The 25,805-nt window shown below is 42.7% G+C and overlaps 1 protein-coding gene across 4 annotated transcripts in view; it reads right to left on the reverse strand.

Annotated features, from left to right (window-relative positions):
* Positions 1-25,805, reverse strand: part of LOC129817358 (disheveled-associated activator of morphogenesis 1-like) — a 145,142-nt gene that overhangs the window by 28,038 nt on the left and 91,299 nt on the right. For all 4 annotated transcript variants that reach the window (XM_055872502.1, XM_055872503.1, XM_055872499.1 and 1 more), the window contains exons 4-5: positions 2,735-2,806; positions 1,019-1,113 (exon numbers count right to left, since the gene is read on the reverse strand). In XM_055872502.1, coding sequence (XP_055728477.1) covers positions 1,019-1,113; positions 2,735-2,806 — 167 coding nt within the window. The remainder of the gene's footprint in view (positions 1-1,018; positions 1,114-2,734; positions 2,807-25,805) is intronic.

The following is a 25,805-nucleotide window of genomic DNA, read 5'->3' on the forward strand; positions in this document are numbered from 1 at the left end:
GAGAAAATGGTCAACCTCTGTGAGTGTGTTATCAAAGTTGTTAAAAAACAAAGTCCTGAAGAAATAAAAGGCCAGTAAGTGACCAAGTGCCACCATAACCCCTGGGGGTGAAAGTCTGACACCTGATCTTCAGGTCGCACGGGGTCATTAAACGGTGCAACACATACTAATGTGAAAGAGACAAAAAAACATGCTACACACAATGCAGCCAGAGGGACATCATATGTTCAATCAGCAGATCAATCTGGGTCGTGTTCATTAGGCACCAAACGGAAGAAACAGACAAACAGGGAGGGGTCTACCTGGACTTGGCCAATAAGAAACACTCATATTCATTTTCCATTTCAAAACATTTTACGTTGCAATGAACGCTACCCAGGTTACTGCCCCAAAGCAGTAAGTATGATTAACGACGTAATAGGTGATTTGAATGAAAGATTAGGTGTTCTGGGAAGGACTGCCTGAAGCGTTAGAATAATAAAGCCGACTTTTATTAAGAGCAGTTACATAACTGCTCCACATAGCATTGGTACTGTAACTAGCGCAGCAGAAGGACCATATCATTTATGACATGTGACAATATCCAAGAGTGGTGTTCCATCCTAGCCATCTACAGTACAGTGATGAATTACTGGGCCGTTGTTGTTCATTCTGGTCTGCAGATACACTTCTATAGGTCTGTAACTCCAATGGCAATTACTCCCTGTAGGGCTCTTATTTCAGTTATTGTAATTCAAAGCTCTGGTGTGCTATGAGTATATTCTATGAGAGTACAAAAAAAATGAAGGAAGAGTGCATGGAAATAGAGGGAAGGGTGTGTGTGTGTATGACATAGTATGTCTGTAAGCGTTTGTATAATGAAATTCATTTCAGAAAACAATCCTGTTCCCTCCATGTACGGTAGCTAAAGGTCAATTTTGAAGAGGGTGTGTGTGTATATAAGTCTATTTAAATGAGTTTCTTTAGCGAGTGTATGCACTGTACAGTGAAGTGTATGGAAGTTTGAGAGCCAGGGCACCTCATGGGTTGCGTCCGCAAAGCAGTCTTCAGGCTTTCTATCGTTTTGTTCCTCTCCTCCTCATCTTCCTTCTCCAGGGCAAGGAGTGTCTTCCTCTGTGCAACATAAATATAGCGTTACCAAAGCTGTTTGAACAAGTCAAATGCTGTGAATTTGTTAGACTACTCCTTGAGCCAGGTGCTGTATTTTCAAGCCACACTAACTGTGAATAGTACCAAAAGAAACAGAGACAATAGAGCAAATGCATCCCATGATATTTGCAAGATACAGTATAATCTGTAGTGCTCAATGTATGACATTCTATGAGAGAAACATTACTGTTTAAGCATGATTCGATTCATACATAAATACAACAAAAACATGAAGTAAAACATTAATAGGTCTTTCGTTATTTGGTTTCATAAAAAGGTAGGAAAGTTGTACTAAACTGATAAAGGTATTTGTATTGTAAGTCATATTCAATGTGTACAATTCATGTATTTAATTACTGGAAATCTTACAGACTGTGGCTTTAAAATATACAATTTCTGACTGGAAAGTAATATTTTGCTTTAACAAATTGCTTAAATGTCTTTACACTTTTTGCACATGTGCAGCTAAAAACCTATGCTGCTTATCAAGTGTATGGAACAGCTGGGGAACAAGCACCTGAAAGGGACTCCGTGTTAGGATCCGATAACAAGCATCCCAGCATGTGCCAGCAATTTCTGTGTTCAGTGGCTTTTATTATAAATGAAGTGTAGTGGAGAACGTGCCATTGAGATAAAGGAGAAAGGTCTCGAATCTGTGCCAGGTTTTTGCTCGGCTGTTTGAAAACAAAAGGAACCATTCTAGATAGTTGAGTCGGCTGGATGTGTCTAGGCCTGAGGCATGTCTGTGCTAGATATTGCCTGTCTTTCTTTGGAACTTACCCAGAACCTCTTTCACCTGCCAAAACTGCAATATTATTACCAAAAACATATCAACATAGCACGTGTCAGGAGTTAAAATGCTGACAATTGCGGTCTTCTGCGATTACATTTTAATCTAACATGAATGCAGAGTTAATCTGATTTAGGATTGATCTGAGAGGAGCTACAGATTACCGATGTAATTATAACTGCTCGCATTTGGTTCGTACATTGTTTTGAGGTTAGAGTACAGTACAATATCTTTTATTGAGAATTTAGCTACTGCACATCCTTCATCACCTGATCAGGCTTCAATCAAGGATCATCTCAAATCAATGCAGAAGTTGATATAGACAGTGATCCTCCATCCTGCTCTTGGAGAGCCGCAGTACTGAAACTTTTATAGGAAACACACACCAGAACCATGGACGGCTGAGTGCAACCAAGTGGTCCCTGTAACACACCGCAGCGACAGCAAATAGGACGGCCACCAGCAGCTTTTAGCCATTCATCGTCGCAGTGTATTCAACTCTTTAGTCCCAGCTCAGTAGATCAGTTGAATCAGGTGTGATGCCACTAAACTGGGACATAAACCTACATACTGCATATCAGGTTTTAGGATCACTGATATCAAGCATGTAAGTGATAAAGTTAAATGTTTATATTTGACAGTCAAGTCTCTCACACTCCTTAAACAGATCTGGAAAAGTGAAATTCAGTACCACAGTAGACTCTACACTCACTTTGGAAGTGTCAATGACAGAGATTGATACAAAATCATAGTCAAGAGACCTAGAGAAAAGAATGACAAGGAGTCATTACTTACGGCAGCCATGGAATTGAGCTGGTCAATGTAATACTCTGGCCAGCTGGTTGCACCTTTGTTCTCCTCTTGTTCCTAAAAAGAGGAAAAGACAGTATGTGTTTGGTCAGTTAGAGTCTTCCACTAGGGCTGTGTCCAAATTCTCCACCATTTTCCAGAAGGGTGCACTTGTACAATCTCAAATGATTGGTGTAAGCATTGGCTGGACTGAGTTTCCACCATTGTTAAGTCCATGCAAGAAAGTGTGCACACTTCACACTGGACACAGCCGGAGACTTGTAAAGAGACCGGGAGCACAGAGAAGTTGAGAATAAAACACAGTAATGGAAGCATATTGTTTTTAATCATCATGACTCCAATAAATCATGTGGCCTACTTAAGCTGAGAACATCCTCAACAGTAACAGGGTAGGTAGAATGATGAAAGTAACATAAAGCATGAAATTAGTGGGAATTGTATAGTTGGAATAAAATGCTCATAACACAATGTGGGAATGATATATTCTGAATGAGAACCATGGGAATAACACATTTCACATGCCATTGCAGCCATCACGACAGGGACTTCCTCTTGAAAACAGAAACAAATGTAGCATTTCAACAACAGATTTGTCAACCCCATTCAGGGCCCTGAGAGTAAATTACCTAATTTACACACAATTCACACTGACCTAAACAGACATGTGTGCACAGACACAAAAACACACAACATAAACACAAAAAATATGAGTGCAAACACACTCACACAACTTGACACAAGAAACAGAGTGGATCTAGTATAGTGGATATATGAATAGTCCAAACAGAAACAGAGCAGAGACTCAAAGTAGGACAGTGCAGATAAGGGGGCCTAGTTTATCATCAACTCGTCTCTGAGAACAGGGGCCCAGAACACAGAGGAAGAAAACCAACCTTCATGGCCATAGATTGTTCCTGGCTACATACAAAAGCACAAGCTTGATTAAAACCTTGGGAGATTAGTGAACGAATGTTCAAGTTGTGCATTGGGGACATTGCTCGAATTTGGCAGGCTACATCTGTCTTGCAGGACTGAAGTCCATGAATTACAGTGAGCTCCAAAAGTATTGGGCCAGTGACAATTTTGTTGTTGTTTAGGCTCTGTACTCCAACACTTTGGATTTGAAATGATACAATGACTGAGGTGAAAGTGCAGATTGTCACCCTTAAAAGGAAAGGTTCACCCATTTTAAATGTTTTTATGCATCTCTGAGTGATGTTCTATCGATTCCCTAGGTCATTTCAAGTTTATGTGTATCCGAGTTATTGGCGTTCGGACAGTGATAAATCCGTCCTGTATTACGTAGCACCGTGCTAAATCGCTCTTACTACGCTGGTAGTTCATAGGAATACGGCTTTTAGATCACAAAAACGTCTATCATATATGTCAGATTTCAATACTGGCCAATGTCATAACTCAAGAGGATGTCTTCTCTCAAATGAGCCATTGATCATATTTTTGAGATATTCTTACCTCGAGAAATGTGTAATTTAATGAAAGGCCTAGCACATTTCTCCTATTTGACTGCGTCTTTTGTACAATGAACGTATATCGCCCCACTAAGCAGACTATCAACCAATCGCGTTCACGTTGTTGCTAGGCTAATAGTTACGCAATCCATTCTCAAAGTCAATGTAAACTCAGCAAAAAAATTGTTCTCTCACTGTCAACTGCGTTTATTTTCAGCAAACATAACGTGTAAATATTTGTATGAATCTATCAAGATTCAATAACTGAGACAAACTGAACAAGTTCCACAGACATGTGACTAACAGAAATTGAATAATGTTTCCCTGAACAAAGGGGGGTCAACATCAAAAGTAACAGTTAGTATCTGGTGTGGCCACCAGCTGCATTAACCTGTTTTGGCTGCAGCCCGACGTCGGTACACTTATGACAACATCCAGCTTAAGTGCAGGGCGCGAAATTCAAAATATATATTTTTTTTTAATATTTAACTTTCACACATTAACAAGTCCAATACAGCATATGAAAGGTACACATCTTGTGAATCAAGCCAACATGTCCGATTTTAAAATGTTTTACAGGGAAGACACAATATGTAAATCTATTAGCTAACCACGTTAGCAAAAGACACCACTTTTCTTACTCCATCAGTTTTTTACTCCATCAGTAGCTATCACAAATTCGACCAAATAAAGATATAAATAGCCACTAACCAAGAAACAACTTCATCAGATGACAGTCTGATAACATATTTATTGTATAGCATATGTTTTGTTAGAAAAATGTGCATATTTCAGGTATAAATCATAGTTTACATTGCAGCTACAGTCAGAAATTGCACTGAAAGAAGACAGAAAAATTACAGACACCAACGCCAAATAACTAAATACTCATCATAAAACATTTCTGAAAAATACATAGTGTACAGCAATTGAAAGACAGGCATCTTGTGATTCCAGACAATATTTCCGATTCCAGACAATATTTCCGAATATTTCCGCTCGCTCCAAACCGGACATCCGGTTTGGAGCGAGCGGTCGCATTTGCATTCGCTCTGCAGGTAGTATAACTTTTCATTTCATTTTCATTACATTTCATTACATTTCATTATAGTACAACGGTTTTATTTGTCTAACCTTAGCAATTTCTTCTTAGCTAGCTACTTAGCCGTCTGTGTATAAAAGATAATTGCGTAATTATCGTATTCCGTCGTCTATCGTAGTCCACACTGCTATCTGCCCAGCAGCTAGCAAACGTCCACCGTCTACCGAATAGTAGTATAAACTTTTCATTACATCTCATTATAGTACAACGGTCTGATTTTCATTTTCACTACAGTACAACGGTTTGATTTGTTTGATCTTAGCTAGCTACATAGCCGTCTTTGCATCAAACATAATTGTGTAGTTATTGAGGTTCGCCAGCCAGCTATTTTCGCCCTAACGTAACGCAACGTAGCCAACACTGCTAGCTAGCCAGCTTGCCACCGAATAGCAGCATTGTAGAAACGAGTGCATTACAACGGAACGACTTGATCAGTGTAGTGTTGGCTGACTACACAGTTGTCTTTGCTATCTTTGATTTGTATTTGTTCGATCTTAGCTAGCTACTTAGCTGGCTACATAGCCGTCTTTGTATCGGTGATAATTGTGTAGTTATCAAGGTTCGCTGAGGTTCGCTAGCCAGGTATTCTCGCCCTAACGTAACGTAACGTAGTCAACCCTGCTAGCTAGCCAGCTAGCCACCGATTAGCAGCACTGTAGAAACGATTACATTACAACGGAACGACTTGACTTGTGTAGTGTTAGCTAGCTACATAGTTTTCTTTGCTATCTTTTTATCTAAGATAATTGTGTAGCTTTGAGTAATTATCGGTTAGCTAGCCAGCTATTTTTCGCCTGCCGCGCTGCCGTCCTCCTACCTAGCCAACACTGCTAGCTAGCCAACTTCTACCGAATAGCAGCACTGTAGAAACTTACATTACAACGGAACGACTTGATTAGCGTAGTGTTAGCTAGTTGTCTTTGCTGTCCTTGTATCCATGATAATTGTGTAGTTTAGAGAAATTTAGTGAAATTGTCGAGGTTACCTAGCCAGCTTCACTTTCAACAACGTAGCCACTGCTAGCCAGGCTACTTCACCAGCCAGCAGTACTATATCATTTTAGTCAATAAGATCTTGTATTTTATTTTTATTTTTTTATTTTTTTGCAACGTAAGCTTAACTTTCTGAACATTCGAGACGTGTAGCCCACTTGTCATTCTAATCTCCTTTGCATTAGCGTAGCCTCTTCTGTAGCCTGTCAACCATGTGTCTGTCTATCCCTGTTCTCTCCTCTCTGCACAGACCATACAAACGCTTCACACCGCGTGGCCGTGCCCACCCTAACCTGGTGGTCCCAGCCCGCACGACCCACGTGGAGTTCCAGGTCTCCGGTAGCCTCTGGAACTGCCGATCTGCGGCCAACAAGGCAGAGCTCATCTCAGCCTATGCGTCCCTCCAGTCCCTCGACTTCCTGGCACTGACGGAAACATGGCTCACCACAGATAACACTGCTACTCCTACTGCTCTCTCTTCGTCTGCCCACGTGTTCTCGCACACCCCGAGACCTTCTGGTCAGCGGGGTGGTGGCACCGGGATCCTCATCTCTCCCAAGTGGTCATTCTCTCTTTCTCCCCTTACCCATCTGTCTATCGCCTCCTTTGAATTCCATGCTGTCACAGTTACCAGCCCTTTCAAGCTTAACATCCTTATCATTTATCGCCCTCCAGGTTCCCTTGGAGAGTTCATCAATGAGCTTGATGCCTTGATAAGCTCCTTTCCTGAGGACGGCTCACCTCTCACAGTTCTGGGTGACTTTAACCTCCCCATGTCTACCTTTGACTCATTCCTCTCTGCCTCCTTCTTTCCACTCCTCTCCTCTTTTGACCTCACCCTCTCACCTTCCCCCCCTACTCACAAGGCAGGCAATACGCTTGACCTCATCTTTACTAGATGCTGTTCTTCCACTAACCTCATTGCAACTCCCCTCCAAGTCTCCGACCACTACCTTGTATCCTTTTCCCTCTCGCTCTCATCCAACACTTCCCACACTGCCCCTACTCGGATGGTATCGCGCCGTCCCAACCTCCGCTCTCTCTCCCCCGCTACTCTCTCCTCTTCCATCCTATCATCTCTTCCCTCTGCCCAAACCTTCTCCAACCTATCTCCTGATTCTGCCTCCTCAACCCTCCTCTCCTCCCTTTCTGCATCCTTTGACTCTCTATGTCCCCTATCCTCCAGGCCGGCTCGGTCCTCCCCTCCCGCTCCGTGGCTCGACGACTCATTGCGAGCTCACAGAACAGGGCTCCGGGCAGCCGAGCGGAAATGGAGGAAAACTCGCCTCCCTGCGGACCTGGCATCCTTTCACTCCCTCCTCTCTACATTTTCCTCTTCTGTCTCTGCTGCTAAAGCCACTTTCTACCACTCTAAATTCCAAGCATCTGCCTCTAACCCTAGGAAGCTCTTTGCCACCTTCTCCTCCCTCCTGAATCCTCCTCCCCCTCCCCCCCCTCCTCCCTCTCTGCAGACGACTTCGTCAACCATTTTGAAAAGAAGGTCGACGACATCCGATCCTCGTTTGCTAAGTCAAACGACACCGCTGGTTCTGCTCACACTGCCCAACCCTGTGCTTTGACCTCTTTCTCCCCTCTCTCTCCAGATGAAATCTCGCGTCTTGTGACGGCCGGCCGCCCAACAACCTGCCCGCTTGACCCTATCCCCTCCTCTCTTCTCCAGACCATTTCCGGAGACCTTCTACCTTACCTCACCTCGCTCATCAACTCATCCTTGACCGCTGGCTACGTCCCTTCCGTCTTCAAGAGAGCGAGAGTTGCACCCCTTCTGAAAAAACCTACACTCGATCCCTCCGATGTCAACAACTACAGACCAGTATCCCTTCTTTCTTTTCTCTCCAAAACTCTTGAACGTGCCGTCCTTGGCCAGCTCTCCTGCTATCTCTCTCAGAATGACCTTCTTGATCCAAATCAGTCAGGTTTCAAGACTAGTCACTCAACTGAGACTGCTCTTCTCTGTATCACGGAGGCGCTCCGCACTGCTAAAGCTAACTCTCTCTCCTCTGCTCTCATCCTTCTAGACCTATCGGCTGCCTTCGATACTGTGAACCATCAGATCCTCCTCTCCACCCTCTCCGAGTTGGGCATCTCCGGCGCGGCCCACGCTTGGATTGCGTCCTACCTGACAGGTCGCTCCTACCAGGTGGCGTGGCGAGAATCTGTCTCCTCACCACGCGCTCTCACCACTGGTGTCCCCCAGGGCTCTGTTCTAGGCCCTCTCCTATTCTCGCTATACACCAAGTCACTTGGCTCTGTCATAACCTCACATGGTCTCTCCTATCATTGCTATGCAGACGACACACAATTAATCTTCTCCTTTCCCCCTTCTGATGACCAGGTGGCGAATCGCATCTCTGCATGTCTGGCAGACATATCAGTGTGGATGACGGATCACCACCTCAAGCTGAACCTCGGCAAGACGGAGCTGCTCTTCCTCCCGGGGAAGGACTGTCCGTTCCATGATCTCGCCATCACGGTTGACAACTCCATTGTGTCCTCCTCCCAGAGCGCTAAGAACCTTGGCGTGATCCTGGACAACACCCTGTCGTTCTCCACCAACATCAAGGCGGTGGCCCGTTCCTGTAGGTTCATGCTCTACAACATCCGCAGAGTACGACCCTGCCTCACACAGGAAGCGGCGCAGGTCCTAATCCAGGCACTTGTCATCTCCCGTCTGGATTACTGCAACTCGCTGTTGGCTGGGCTCCCTGCCTGTGCCATTAAACCCCTACAACTCATCCAGAACGCCGCAGCCCGTCTGGTGTTCAACCTTCCCAAGTTCTCTCACGTCACCCCGCTCCTCCGCTCTCTCCACTGGCTTCCAGTTGAAGCTCGCATCCGCTACAAGACCATGGTGCTTGCCTACGGAGCTGTGAGGGGAACGGCACCTCAGTACCTTCAGGCTCTGATCAGGCCCTACACCCAAACAAGGGCACTGCGTTCATCCACCTCTGGCCTGCTCGCCTCCCTACCACTGAGGAAGTACAGTTCCCGCTCAGCCCAGTCAAAACTGTTCGCTGCTCTGGCACCCCAATGGTGGAACAAACTCCCTCACGACGCCAGGACAGCGGAGTCAATCACCACCTTCCGGAGACACCTGAAACCCCACCTCTTCAAGGAATACCTAGGATAAAGCAATCCTTCTGCCCCCCCCCCCCCTTAAAAGATCTAGATGCACTATTGTAAAGTGGCTGTTCCACTGGATGTCATAAGGTGAATGCACCAATTTGTAAGTCGCTCTGGAGAAGAGCGTCTGCTAAATGACTTAAATGTAAATGTAAATCAAGTGTTTTACAGCGAAAACACAATATAGCGTTATTTTAGCGTAGCCACAATAGCCAGAAACACTTGGGCGCCGACGACCAGTTCACATGCACGACAGATATTAGAAATAGCATCATAAAATGTTTCTTACTTTTGGTGATCTTCCGTCAGAATGTTGGACAAGGTGTCCTTTGTCCAGAACAGTCGTTGTTTGGATCTGGAACGGCAAATTTCCCTCTTGATTTAGCATGGGCACTTGCCAAGTGGCACGGATCTCTCCAACGTCAACAAAGTCAGAGAACGGAACACGGCAAAACTCCCGAAATAATTTCAATAATCTGATTAAACTATATTGAAAAAACATACTTTACGATGATATGGTCACATGTATCAAATAAAATCTAAACCGGAGATGTTAGTCGTCCATAACAACAGCTAAACAGAAGGCAAATCCATGTCCCCTTTCGCGCGCTCCAGAAACAGGAAATGGACGGTCACGTCATACAAAGAGCTTTAATTCCACCTCAGACCAAGATAAACACGAAATTTCTTCTCTCACCGCCTCTTGACAACCAGGGGAAGGTGCATGAAGTGTACGTAGACTCTTACGTATCATGCCCATGTATAGGCAGGAAGTTGAACAGAGCATCGATTTCTGACATTCCACTTCCTGGTCAGGAAATGTGCTGCAGAATGAGTTCTGTTTCACTCAGAGAAATAATTCAAACGGTTTTAGAAACTAGAGAGTGTTTTCTATCCAATAGTAATAATAATATGCATATTGTACGAGCAAGAATTGAGTACGAAGCCGTTTGAAATGGGCACGATTTAACTGGCTACTCAATACTGCCCCTTGCAGCCATAAGAAGTTTTAAGTACTGCAGTTCATCTCCTTCTCATGGACTGCACCAGATTTGCCCGTTCTTGCTGTGTGATGTTACACCACTCTTCCACCAAGGCACCTGCAAGTTCCCAGAAATTTCTGGGGGAATGGCCCTAGCCCTCACCCTCCGATCCAAGAGGTCCCAGACGTGCTCAATGGGATTGAGATCTGGGCTCTTCGCTGGCCATGGCAAAACACTGACATTCCTGTCTTGTAGGAAATCACGCGCAGAACGAGCAGTATGGCTGGTGGCATGCTGGAGGGTCATGTCAGGATGAGTCTGCAGGAAGGGTACCACATGAGGAGGATGTCTTCCCTGTAACGCACAGCGTTGAGATTGCCTGCAATGACAACAGGCTCAGTCCGATGATGCTGTGACACACCGCCTCAGACCATGACGGACCCTCCACCTCGATCCCGCTCCAGAGTACAGGCCTCGGTGTAACGCTCATTCCTTCGACGATAAACGAGAATCCGACCATCACCCCTGGTGAAACAAAACCGTGACTCAGTGAAGAGCACTTGTTACAAGTGGTCTGCCACTGCGAGGATGATCAGCTGTCCGTCCCGTCTCCCTGTAGCGCTGTCTTAGGCATCTCACAGTACGGACATTGCAATTTATTGCCCTGGCCACATCTGCAGTCCTCATGCCTCCCTGCAGCATGCCTAAGGCACGTTCACACAGATGAGCAGGAACCCTGAGCATCTTTCTTTTGGTGTTTTTCCAGAGTCAGTAGAAAGGCCTCTTTAGTGTCCTAAGTTTTCATAACTGTTTTCATAACTGTGACCTTGCATGTTAGACTCCACTCCACTCTGAGGCACATCGATCTGCAGGTTGAACATGGAGAGATTGTAGACTCCTAAATTTATAGTGCAGTTTGTTTAGACGATTTTACAGCTAACTAGCTTTGTTACTATTGTTTGTAACCACGTTTGCTAGCTAGCTAGCTAGCCAGCCCATTGCGGATTTTGCAGTCGACTTGAGGTGCATCAGATTTCAACTACGATTTTCCATGTTGCTACCAACCTTTTTATAACACCAAAATTAAATATTTTTTCACAAAAATGATGAATTGACACTGTTAAATATAACTGAGAACAAAGGAATTAGTGGCCTCTCCGTGGATTTGTCCTTTACCATAAAATTATTTTTATTCATGTAGTGTGAACCGTTTCGAAATTACATCACTTTTAGTACATAGTTCCCCCATTTTAGGGAACCAATTCACTTATATGTATATTAATGTAGTCAAAAGTTTAGTCATTTTGGCATTGTCCCATATTCCTAGCACGCGATGATTACATCATGCCTGGGACTCTACAGACAGCCAATGCATTCAACAAGTTTGTAGAGTCCCAAGCATGATGTAATCATTGCGTGCTAGTAACAAGCTCGATGTAATCATTTCGTGCTAGGAATATGGAACCAAATACAGAACTTTTGACTACTTTAATACACAAGTGAATTTGTCCCAATACTTTTGGTCCCCTAAAATGGGGGGAACTATGTACAAAAGTGCTTTAAGTTCACCCGAAAATACCTTCAAATTAAGGCTGATACTATGAGGTTAAAGTGCAGACTAAGTGTATCATTTGAAATCCAAAGTGCTGGAGTACAGAGCCAAAATGACAACAGTCACTGTCCCAATACTTTTGGAGCCCACTGTAATTAATGGACAACAGCCCTGCAAGGCAGATGTAGCCTGCCAAATTCGAGCAATGTCCCCAATGCACAACTTGAGCATTCATTCACAATTCTCCCAAGGTTTTCATCAAGCTTGTGCTTTCGTATGTAGCCAGGAACAATCTATGGACATAAAGGTTTGGTTTTTCTTCCTCTGTGTTCTGGGCCACAGTTCTCAGAGACGAGTTGATGATAAACTAGGCCCCCTTATCTGCATTGTCCTACTTTGAGTCTCTGCTCTATTTCAGTTTTGGGACTACAAGTAGGCAGACCAAATGCCGTACAACCTACAGTCACCTCCAAAATGATTGGCACTCTTGATAAAGATGGGCCAAAATGACTGTATACAATACATTATACTAATACTGAGCTCAAAACATTTGGAAAATTATATTATTTTATACAAATACAATTGCTCAGAGAATCAGAAATCAAAAACCGTGATTATATATATAAAAAAATTAAATAAAAACAAGAAAAAAACGAACCAACCTCAAATCCAACATTGTTGTTTTCTCCATACATAAGGTGCTACATATTGTATTAGTCGAGACAGATTTGATCTTGTGCAGTTCATTGTTAACTTTGAGTGAACTCTAAGCTGTCTGCTTTTAAAAATTATTTTATTGGAATTTTATTGGAAATCTGGTTAAAAACTGCTGTCTATCCGGCACTGACCTTAAGATGGAAAAACACATAGGTGGCCAGCAGCCCTCAACCTCCCTTTAAGGTCATGTTGACCAGCATGGGCTTACAAAGATTTACATACACTATATATACAAATGTAAGTGGACACCCAAGCTTACAGAATGGGACCACCGAGTGCTGAAGTGCGTAGCACCTAACAATAGTCTGTCCTCGGTTGCAACACTAACTACGGAGTTCCAAACTGCCTCTGGAAGCAACGCTAGCACAATAACTGTTCGTCGGGAGCTTCCAAACCTTTAAGTGCCAACAATAAAGTTTGGTGGAAGAGGAATAATGGTCTGGAACTGCTTTTCATGGTTCGAGCTAGGCCTCTTAGTTCCAGTGAAGGGAAATATTAATGCTACAGCATAAAATGAGTTTGGGGAAGGCCCTTTCTGTTAAGCATGTCAATGCCCCCGAGCACAAAGCAAGGTCCATACAGAAATGTTTTGCCGAGATCAGTGTGGAAGAACTTGACTGGCATGCAAAGCCCTGACCTCAACCCCATCAAACACCTACGGGATGAATTGGAACGCCGACTGCGAGCCAGGCCTAATTGTCCAACATCAGTGCCTGACCTCACCAATGCTCATGGCTGAATGGAAGCAAGTCCACGCAGCAATGTTCCAACATCAAGTGGAAAGCCTCCCCAGAAGAGTGGAGGCTGTTATAGCAGCAAAGGGGTGACCAACTCCATATCAACAGCCATGATTTTGGAATGAGATGTTCAACGAGCAGGTGTGCACATACTTTTGGTCATGTAGTGTATATGCCAGAGTGTTTGTCTCATGTAGCGTAGTTCAGCTAGTCATAGCTAGCCTAGCTTTGCACAGTGACTTTACCTAATCTGAGACCTGAAATGAGGGTCCCCCCCAAACCACCAGCTGCCATGGTTTTCTGGCATTGGCAGTTGACTACAGCGAGCTGGTGGGAGCATCGTAACATTTATTTATTTAACCTTTATTTAAATCAGGGACATCCCATTGCGACCAAGTTCTCTTTTCGAGAGAGCCCTGCTTCATAAAAATGCAGAAAACACAACGTAAATAATAAGGAAAAATACAAATTATATATATATATTTTTTAAACACTAGTGCATCCAATCGTAAGGTATTCTGAAATTTGTTCAAGTATGTGGCTCATAAGAACTAAATACTGTTCTACCTACATCGTTGGCGACTAGGAATTTCAAGAGTTAGCCATTCCTGTGAATGAGTAATGTATTTTGTACTTCTGTAAATTAGGAGTGATGTGAGGTAACAAAGAATGGTAGTTTTATCGGTCACCCATAGTAAAGCGTAGAGCGCTATGATAAACAGCATCCAATGGTTTTTAACAACAGGAAGCAGTCATTTTGATTGCTCATTAATTAAAAAAATGTATTACTCTGTTATTTTTTAAGTCATGCCTCACTCCATCCTTGACTTTTCCTAAATAAGTCTATATAACACACTGTTAGAATCTTAATATCACCAACAAAATGTGAGTTCTACCCAGTTTAAGGAGGGCATGTGATATTTTTTTAATGGTTTTCCCCCATTGCCCCTCCGTCCCCCGACAGTAAGGCCTGCTCCACACCTTCTCGCTGTGCCCAGTTGATATTCACATTGATAATTGCCTCGAAACTGAACCTAAACCAAAACTAATTTCACACATAACAAATAAATGAAGTATGATGGGGAGAAAGGGGGAGAATGGGTGAGTTGATGAGCGAGGGGAAGCGAATGATGCATAATTGAGTAATCACCAATTGTGAATGAAGAACAAGGTGGGCCATTTTATTGTATTGATCTATTCTAATCTCAAATGGAATGTACCCTACATCAGTCCATCGAATCCAAGCACTCTTATCCGTCTACTCTGCCCTACTTGGAGTACACAGTGAGAGAGTGAGCAATTTACAATGGCAAGAAGACCAAGAAGAATGGATGCACATGCCGCATTAGCGCTGCTACAAAATCTGAATGAAAACCAATCAGATGGTGGGGAAGAAATGAATCATGACATTTCTGATGATTCTTCTTCTAATTCTGAACCTTCACCTCGGAGGCCAGAACCGTACGCACTGAGCAGGTGCCCGTTCCACCACCAAATGAAACGGTGAGACAGGAAACAGGAAAGGATGACAGTTGGATAGAACAAGCCGGTGACAATGCTACGGTCAGATTATCAGAATATTGACAGCTGTCAAATTATAATGCTATTATTGCTTTTGTAATGCCATTATTACTTTTGTGCTGATTTTCACTTTATCAAGCACAATGATGTTTAGGCTTCTGATGTTTTCATTATTTTGCGGCGCGTCTTGCTGACTGTGCATCTTGGTGGTTTTCCTAATAATTTTTGTTGTTGTCAAGAAGCTGTTACTGTGTTCCAACACATATGTGTTTTGTTTCATAGTTGTAACAAATGTACTCCAAAAATAAAACTGATTGAATTATATATTTTTGTATTTTTTACATAATAGCCTATAGTAAAACGAATGAAAATGCTATTGTGTTATAAAAACGTATTCTAATGTTACCTAAGACCGCCATAAACACAACCAACTGATCATTTTTGCGATAGCATATATGAAATGTATTAATTACACTGCTAGTGTTTTGCAGTCAATATGACTGCTTATTAGTTTGAAGGGGGGTCCCTCGAGGCCCAGCGGTTCTAGTGTTAAAGTGACAGCTGTGTTCATATAGATTATGTCGCCATAGTCTAGGGCTGAAAGTTGACAACCTAAAATAACAGCAAATACACAGGATTCCATATCGCAAAACAAAACTTTGTTCACCCAAACATAATCTGTGGTATGCCTCTGTGTGTGAGTGTGTACATGTGTACTTTCACCTAGGACATAATCCAGAATCTATAACAAAATTGAGTGGTATTGTGCCTACTGTAGTTAGTGCACCCAGGAAGGTAACTATAATAACTTTTAAAGCAGATTGCCATAGTGCAAAGTGGATTTGACCAACAACAAAAAATATATCAACAAATATTTGAACAGAAAAAAACAAGCATCCTTCATTTCGTGTTGCTGCAGATCCCCTGCTAACAGAGCAGCTAAGCAGGGCACCTCCTGATTAACAGAGACGAATACAGAGGAAACCATATTAAATTAAATTGTAGAAAGAGATTGATGCTCTCCAGCATGACCTCATCAATTCAGGTGGCCGAACCAAAGTAAACATTAAATTCATTCAGAGAGACAGCGCCGCTGCTAGCCTACCATCCGCTGCTTGTTCTGCGGAACTTGCGGGGGATCGTGTTTACTGGATAACTGTTACCATATCGAAGTCCTCTGGAACACAAACGCTCCATAATGAACTGTCTGGCTGTGAAGGGGGGACTGAGAAAGGAGTGCCTCCATCACTCTGCGGGCTTGGCCGCCCCCACCACCAACCCCATCTCCCTCATCCCCCTCTCTCTCGAAAACAAAAGCTGCACCTGCCAAGGGAGGCTTTCCTGTTTGCTTTGGACGACTGAGCACTTCCCTTACAACCCCCCACCCGCTCTGTCTGTGAGCTTTAGGCCTTTGGGGAGCCATGCCAAGCCCTTGCTAGCTGGGCCCGGGCCAGGCTCACTGCTGAGTCTGCATTACTGACGTCCCGCTGCCAAGACTCCCCTCTCTCTGCGGCCAACAACCTCCCAAAGGCCATCCATCCATCCCCTCTCCCCGCTTCCCCTTCCTCCACACTGGCTCTAGGGGTTTATCCTCCTCCAACTCTGCTGATTAATTGTGCCCAAACACACTACCATGCTTTGATCCTCACTGCAACACTGGTAAAGAATCCCAGCAAAGTCCTGCTGATCCACTCTGCCTCGGACCACAGCTAAGCAAACATACAGAAAGAATCAAGTGAAATAGGGAGAGAAAGAGAGAAGAATAAAAGCAACATAGTGAAGGGAAAGCAGGTTGGATAAAGTGCAACTCCAAGCATTTCTCACATTTATAATAATGAGGGTATGGAGACATTTTTGGCTTGTTTTCAGATGTAGGGAGACACATTTAGGCTAGTCCAGGCCCCAAGATGATTCTTAATTAGGCCACTAATTGGGGCACGACACATGCAGTAGTGTAAGTAGTTTCGCCGTCAGGAGTGGACAATCGCGTTTTATCTGCCCGACTATGTAAGGAGGTGTGAGGGAAACCACAAGCCGACTCTAAAAGTCTGCAGCCTAGGTCTGGCATGGCTCAGCCTAAGAAATGCATAATTACACACTCATAGGCACAGCATAAGTTTACACTATACAGCTATAACTAGTTAGGGGAGAGAGTGACACTGCATATGCTCGAGTAGGGAGCGACGTAGGGTAAGCCAATCAGAATCTCCCACTGAACTCCTGTTGATGGGATGCTGAAGGCAATGTTAAAATGTAGAGTTTCCCCCCCACATCATTTACATGTGGAATGAATGAGCATTCCAGTGTTTGGCAGACCACAATGACCAAGCTGGCCTGCACAAGAGCAGAGCAAGAGAGACCCGTCCATAATCGCAAAGTAAAAAGCAGGAGAAGCAGAGTACGAGTTCTTCCTCACAGATCTGAATGGACTGGATAGGTTTAGCAATATGGTGATAGATCTACCTAGCCCTCCGATTAGTGTGCCTTACAAAAGACAGCCATGTATATTACTGTCCATCCACAATACATCTCCACATAGCCTTTCACATATGAAGCATGAGCCAAAATGGACAGAAGGTAATAGAGCCCGCCAGCTTGTAATCCTAGAAAAAAAACAGAAATTAGTTAGCATTATTTACCTTTGGTTCATTCGCAATTGATTCCTATGGGGGAAATTAAATGGGGAAAGAATGGGGTTTTGGGATAAATGCCAAAAATAAGGTCTGAGGTTAACACAGGTTTAGGAGAAATATGTTTTGTTATAAAATATAATATCAGTCAGTTAACATGACCTTAATGAATTATTAAGCCTTTCATTTATTTGAAAAAGTAATTGCCTTGTTCAGGGGAAGAACGATTATTTCTTTACCTTGTCAGCTCGGGGATTTGATCCAGCAACCTTTCGGTTACTGGCCCAACGCTCTAACCAATAGGCTACCTGCCACCCCATTTATGTGCTTATTTTGATTACATAAATGCTTCAAAATGTATAAAAAGTGACGTTAGCTGATGAAGATGATCAACCCCCCCCCCCAAAAACAACATAAGATCTCCTAAGCCTGTGTTTACCACCAACTTAATTTTAGCCGTTTATCAAAAAACCCTCAAACTCCCATTCATTTCCCCATAGCCTTTGGCCAACAAGCCATGGCGGAGTTAGCCTCAGTTATTGCCTACAAAAAGACACCATTACTATTGCTATCTATTGGACAAATATTTCACTGCTATCTTCATCACTCAATCGATAATAGACCCAGTGTATTCTGGCAAGGAATCACAGAACCATCTACAGTGCCTTCAAAAAGTATGAATTCCTCTTGACTTATTACACATTCTGTTGTGTTACAGCCTGAATTAAAAATGTATTAAATAGATGTTTTCTAACCCATCTACACACAATACCGTATAATGACAAAGTGAAAACATTACTTTAGAAATGTTTATTGAAAATGAAATACAGATATAGCTCATTGACATAAGTATTCACACCCCTGAGTCAACACTTTGTAGAAGCACCTTTGGCAGCGATTACAGCTGTGAGTCTTTCTGGTTAAGTCTCTAAGAGTTTTGCACACCTGCACTGAGCAATATTTGAAACTAAAAACTCTGCCACTCAGGAACATTCACTGTCTTCTTGGTAAGCAACTCCAGTGTCGATTTGGCCATGTGCTTTATGTTATTGTCCTGCTGAAAGGTACATTTATCTCCCAGTGTCTGGTGGAAAGCAGACAACCAGGTTTTCCTCTAGGATTTTGCCTGTCCTTAGCTCCATTCTGTTTATTTTATTCTGAAAAACTCCCCATTCCTTAACGATTACAAGCATACACATAACATGATACAGCCACCACTATACTTGAAAATATGGAGAGTGGTGCTAAGTAACGTGTTGTATTGGATGACCCAAACATAACGCTTTGTATTCAGGACAAAAAGTTAATTGCTTTACTTTTTTAAAAGTATTACTTTAGTGCCTTGTTGCAAACAGGATGCATGTTTTGGATTTTTTTTATTCTGTACAGGCTTCCTTCTTTTGACTTTGTCATTAAGGTTAGTATAGTGGAGTAACTATAATGATCCATCCTCAGATTTCTAATATCACAGCCATTAAACTCTTATGGTGAAATCCCTGAACGGTTCCCTTCCTCTTCGGCAACTGAGTTAGGAAGGACTCCTGTATCTTTGTAGTGACTTGGTGTAATGATACATCGTACAAAGTGCAATTAATAACTTCACCATGGTCAAAGGGATAATACATTCTCCGTTTCTTTTTTTTTTGAAGCCATCTACCAATTGCTGCACTTCTTCGCGAGGCATTGGAAAATCTCTCTGGTCTTTGTGGTTGAATTTGTGTTTGAAATTCACTGCTCGACTGAGAGACCTTACAGAGATGAGGTAGTCATTCAGAAATCTTGTTAAACACTATAATTGCACAAAGAGTGAGTCCATGCAACTTATTATGTGATTGGCACAAACACACAACCAGTCAAAAGTTGACACACCTACTCATTCAAGGGTTTTTCTTATTTTTTAAAACTATTTTCCACATCAAAACTATGAAATAACACATATGGAATCATGTAGTAACGGAAAAAGTGTTTTATATTCCTCAATGTAGCCACCCTTTGCCTTGATGACAGCTTTGCACACTATTGGCATTCTCTCAACCAGAATCACCTGGAATGCTTTCCAACAGTCTTGAAGGAGTTCCCACATATGCTGAGCATGTATTGGCTGCTTTTCCTTCACTCTGCGGTCCAACTCATCCCAAACCATCTCAATTGGGTTGAGGTCGAGTGATTGTGAAGGCCAGGTCATCTGATGCAGCACTCCATCACTCTCCTTGGTCAAATAGCCCTTACACAGCCTGGAGGTGTGTTGGGTCACTGTCCTGTTGAAAAACAGATGATATTCCCACTAAGCGCAAACCAGATGGGATGGTGTATCGCTGCAGAATGCTGTGGTAGCCATGCTGGTTAAGTCTGCCATGAATTCTAAATAGGGAAAGGGTAGCTACATTGAAGAATTTCAAATATACTTTGATTTGTTTAACACTTTTTTGGTTAGTATATGATTCCATTTGTGCTATTTCATACTCTTGATGTCTTCACTATTATTCTACAAGGTAGAAAATAGTTGGGGAAAAAACTGGAATGAGTAGGTGTCCAAACTATCCACCCACCCACCCACCCACCCACCCACACACACATATACATATATATACACATATACACATATATATACACACACACACACACACACACACACACACACACACACACACACACACACACACACACACACACACACACACACACACACACACACACACACACACACACACACACACACACACACACATATATATACACACAGTTGAAGTCGGAAGTTTACATACACCTTAGCCAAATACATTTAAACTCAGTTTCACAATTCCTGACATTTAATCCTAGTAAAAATTCCCTGTCTTAGGTCAATTAGGATCACGACTTTATTTTAAGAATGTCAAATGTCAGAATAATAGTAGAGAGAATACATTTTTAGCTTCTATTTCTTTCATCACATTCCCAATGGGTCAGAAGTTTACATACACTCAATTAGTATTTGGTAGCATTGCCTTTAAATTGTTTAACTTGGGTCAAACGTTTCGGGTGGCCTTCCACAAGCTTCCCATAATAAGTTGGGTGAACTTTTGCCCATTCCCCCTGACAGAGATGGTGTAACTGAGTCAGGTTTGTAGGCCTCCTTGCTCACACACACTTTTTCAGTTCTGCCCACAGTTTTTCTATAGGTTCGAGGTCAGGGCTTTGTGATGGCCACTCCAATATTTTGACTTTGTTGTCCTTAAGCCATTTTGCCACAACTTTGGAAGTATGCTTGGGGTCATTGTCCATTTGGAAGACCCATTTGCAACCAAGCTTTAAACTTCTTGACTGATGTCAATAACTTCTTGACTGATGTCCTGAGATGTTGCTTCAATATATCCACATATCATGAGGAAGGGAAATTAACTATTTTGTGAAGTGCACCAGCCCCTCCTGCAGCAAAGCACCCCCACAACATGATGCTGCCGTGCTTCACGGTTGGGATGGTGTTCTTAGGCTTACAAGCCTCCCCCTTTTTCCTCCAAACATAACAGGTCTATTTTTGTGTCATCAGACCAGAGGACATTTTTCCAAAAAGTACGATATTTGTCCCCATGTGCAGTTGCAAACCGTAGTCTGGCTTTTTTAATGGCGGTTTTGGAGCAGTGGCTTCTTCCTTGCTGAGCGGCCTTTCAGGTTATGTCGATATAGGACTTGTTTTACTGTGGATATAGATATGTTTGCACCTGTTTCATCCAAAATCTTCACAAGGTTTTCACTTTTCACACCAAAGTACATTCATCTCTAGGAGACAGAACACGTCTCCTTCCTGAGCGATATGATGGCTGCGTGGTCCCATGGTGTTTATACTTGCGTACTATTGTTTGTACAGATGAACGTGGTTCCTTCAGGAAATTGCTCCCAATGATGAACCAGACTTGTGGAGGTCTACAATATATATATTTTTGATTTTCCCATGATGTCAAGCAAAGAGGCACTGAGTTTGAAGGTAGGCCTTGAAATACGTGCACAGGTACACCACCAATTGACTCAAATTATGTCAATTAGCCTATCAGAAGCTTCTAAAGCCATGACATCATTTTCTGGAATGTTCCAAGCTGTTTAAAGGCACAGTCAACTTAGTGTATGTAAACTTCTGACCCACTGGAATTGTGATACAGTGAATTATAAGTGAAATAATCTGTCTGTAAACAATTGTTGAAAAATTACTTGTGTCATGCACAAAGTAGATGTCCTAACAGACTTGCCAAAACTATAGTTTGTTAACAAGAAATTTGTGGAGTGGCTGAAAAACAAGTTTAAATGACTCCAACCTAAGTGTATGTAAACTTCCGACTTCAACTGTATGTATACACACACACACACACACACACGTTAAAAAATTTGGCGTCACTTAGAAATATCCTTGTTTTCCATGAAAACATACATGAAATTAGTTGCAAAATGAATAGGAAAGATAGTCAAGACGTTGGCAAGGTTATAAATAATTATTCTTAATTGAAATAAGTGTGTCCTTCAAACTTTGCTTTCGTCAAAGAATCCTCTATTTGCAGCAATTACAGCCTTGCAGACCTTTGGCATTCTAGTTCTCAATTTGTTGAGATAATCTGAAGAGATTTCACCACATACTTCCTGAAGCACCTCCCACAAAAATTGGATTGTCTTGATGGTCACTTCTTATGTACCATACGGTCAAGCTGCTCCCACAACAGCTCAATAGGGTTGAGATCCAGTGACTGTGCTTACCCTTCCATTATAGACAGAATACCAGCTGACTGCTTCTTCCCTAAATACTTCTTGCATAGTTTGGAGCTGTGCTTGGGGTCATTGTCTTGGAGGGAATTGGCTACAATTAAGCGCCGTCCACAGGGTATGGCATGGCATTGCAAAATGGAGTGATGGATCTTGAAGGAAGGCTCTTTTACCCTGTGCAAATCTCCCACTTTACCACCACCAAAGCACCCCCAGACCATCACTTTGCCTCCACCATGCTTGACAGATGGCGTCAAGCACTCCTCCAGCATCTTTTCATTTTTTTTGCATCTCACGAATGTTGTTCTTTGTGATCCGAACCCCTCAAACTTAGATTTGTTTGTCCATACCACTTCTTTCCAATCTTCCTCTGTCCAGTGTCTGTGTTCTTTTGCCTATTTTAATATTTTCTTTTAATTGGCCAGTCTGAGATATAGCTTTTAATTTGCAACTCTGCCTAGAAGGCCAGCATCCCAAAAATTGCCTCTTCACTGTTGACGTTGAGACTGGTGTGTTGTGGGTACTGTTTAAATCAAGCTGCCAGTTGAGGACTTGTGAGGTGTCTGTTTCTCAAACTAGACCCTCTAATGTACTTGTCCTCTTGCTCAGTTGTGCACCAGGGCCTCCCACTCCTCTTTCTATTCTGGTTAGAGCCAGTTTGCGCTGTTCTGTGAAGGGAGTAGTACACAGTATGAGATCCTCAGTTTCTTGCCAATTTCTCGCATGGAATAGCCTTAATTTCTCAGAACAATAGACTGACGAGTTTCAGAAGAAAGTTATTTGTTTCTGGCCATTTTGAGCCTGTAATTAAACCCACAAATGCTGATGCTCCAGATACACAACTAGTCTAAAAAAGCCAGTTTTATTGCTTCTTTAATCAGAACAACCATTTTCAGCTGTGCTAACATAATTGCAAAAGGGTTCTCTAATGATCAATTAGTGTCACGCCCTGACCTTAGAGAGCTTTTTATGTCTCTATTTTGGTTTGGTCAGGGTGTGATTTGGGTGGGCATTCTATGTTCTTTTTTCTATGTTTTGTATTTCTTTGTTTTGGCCGGGTATGGTTCTCAATCAGGGACAGCTGACTATCGGTGTCTCTGATTGGGAACCATACTTAGGTAGCTTTTCCCCACCGATGCTTTGTGGGTAGTTATTTTCCGTTTTGTGTTTCTGCACCTGACAGGACTCTTTCGGTTTCGTTCATTCTCTTTGTTATTTTGTTATAGTGTTCAGTTTAAATAAAAAGCATGAACACTTACCACGCTGCGCTTGGTCCGATTATTCCTCATCCGATGACGACACCCGTTACAATTAGCCTTTTAAATTTATACACTTGGATTAGTTAACACAACGTGACGGTTGCTGATAAATGTAGATATTCCAAGCTACAATAGTCATTTACAACATTAACAATGTCTACACTGTATTTGTGATCAATTTGATGTTATTTTAATGGACAAAAATGTTTTTCTTTTCTTTCAAAAACACGGACATTTCTAAGTGACCCCAAACTTTTGAACGGTAGCGTATGTGTTTTTTTCCCACCCTGTCCCCTCACCCGCTTTAACCCTTCAACTACAATCGTGCCAGACGTGTTGTTAAAACAGAGGCACAACGTGAGCCGTCTGTCCTCTGGTGCAGGACATGTTAAGGCTTGTGTGTGTGACATGCTGACCAAACCGTGCTTTTCTTTCAAAAACAAGGACATTTATAAGTGTCCCCAAACTAACTAACGAACTAACTAACTATCTAGAGAGAGAGCTTAATTTCGAAAATCCATTTCCAAGTTCTCACAAATGAGATCCTGTCAATGTAATCAGGGTATGAAATGATTTTATTTTCAAATACAACGTAATTTTTAATTTAGTTGTGGTAAATTTGAAGTGTACAAATTATTATGATCATGTTCCGGCCCCCTGACTATTCACTCCGACATTACAGTGGAGAACTTGGTGTCTGCCTGCCATCTGGACCAAATGAAAATCCTAATTGTTGGAGACTGATAGGAAGCATCAGATAAAATGGCCACCTCGTCTTTCCAGAGGTTCAAAGAGAGTTAAAGCTCGTGTTTGGTGAGGCTGCAGAGAATGAGGGGTGGGGTTATTTTTTTAACCTTTATTTAACTAGGCAAGTCAGTTAAGAACAAATTCTTATTTACAATGACGGCCTAGGAACAGTGGGTTAAACTGCCTTGTTCAGGGGCAGAACGACAGACTGTTACCTTGTCAGCTCGGGGATTCGAACTAGCAACCTTTCAGTTACTGGCCCAACACTAACCACTAGGCTACCTGCTGCCACAGCTTCCTTGTCAAGATAATATTAATATCTTAAAGCAGCATGTGACAAACAGAATATGCATACTGCTACTCTAAACAGTGGACTCATCCATCTTCGGGCTAAGGAGGGAGGCAGTTCTTTTTTCCAAATAATTTCCCCAGGATCATGCGGCTTCGAAAGGTCCTGGAATTAAACCATGGCAACCTGTTGTTTGAACAAGCCTAAAACTCAGTAAGCAAGTGACAAACATTGGATATGTAAGAGGCAGTGTAGGGGTTTTATTGTCCATATAAAAAGGACCATCAGCCAATGCTTGAGGATGAGTTGTACAGAAAGGTCATTTGGTGAGACCCAAGGGTTATGTCCCAAGACGGGAGTCCAAAAAGTCCAGCAGTAAGCAGAGTGTGGATGGGGTCAGAGAGAATACATGTCAAAAAGCTGATGAGGTCACCAGTTGTGACTGGATGTGAAATGTGGCGTGTCCTTATCAACTCCCTAGACTCACTGTGAGAATACAAACCATATTTTCTAAGTTATTACTCCAACAAAACTAAGCTGTCTCTCACCACTATCATACTCCATTCCAGACATAGAGCGATCTATCATCTTGTGTCAAATTCCGGTCTCCCTTAAAGACCATTAACCAAATACAGCTCAGACCAAATACAATTCATATCACAAAAACTCATGCAGTTAATATATCCTTTTACCTACGATCATAAATCTTCCAAATTATCTGGACTTTGAGAATACCGGCACGGACAATTCTACAGCTGAGAATACCGGCACGGACAATTCTACAGCTGAGAATACCGGCACGGACAATTCTACAACTGAGAATACCGGCACGGACAATTCTACAGCTGAGAATACCGGCACGGACAATTCTACAGCTGAGAATACCGGCACGGACAATTCTACAGCTGAAGTCTTTGGAAGAGCAGCTGTGCAGTCATATCCCTGCAGGATGGTTCATTTTGTGTATTATCCTGGTCAGCGAATTCGACTCTCCTGCCTCATCACCTGGAGTTAACGATGGGATAAAGCAACAGATTTGTGCAACCTACACAGCCTCCAACTAGCTAAGGGTATCCCGCACTTCGCCATGGCCTTAAAACAACTAAAGTGCGGGGATGGCCTACAGCTGACTGTTCTTTGCCAGATGGGCAGCATCTCTAAATGGCAACAGGCTCCACCCAAACGACCT

This window comes from Salvelinus fontinalis, chromosome 20 (genome assembly GCF_029448725.1).
Source record: "Salvelinus fontinalis isolate EN_2023a chromosome 20, ASM2944872v1, whole genome shotgun sequence".
Classification (NCBI taxonomy): Eukaryota; Metazoa; Chordata; class Actinopteri; order Salmoniformes; family Salmonidae; genus Salvelinus; species Salvelinus fontinalis.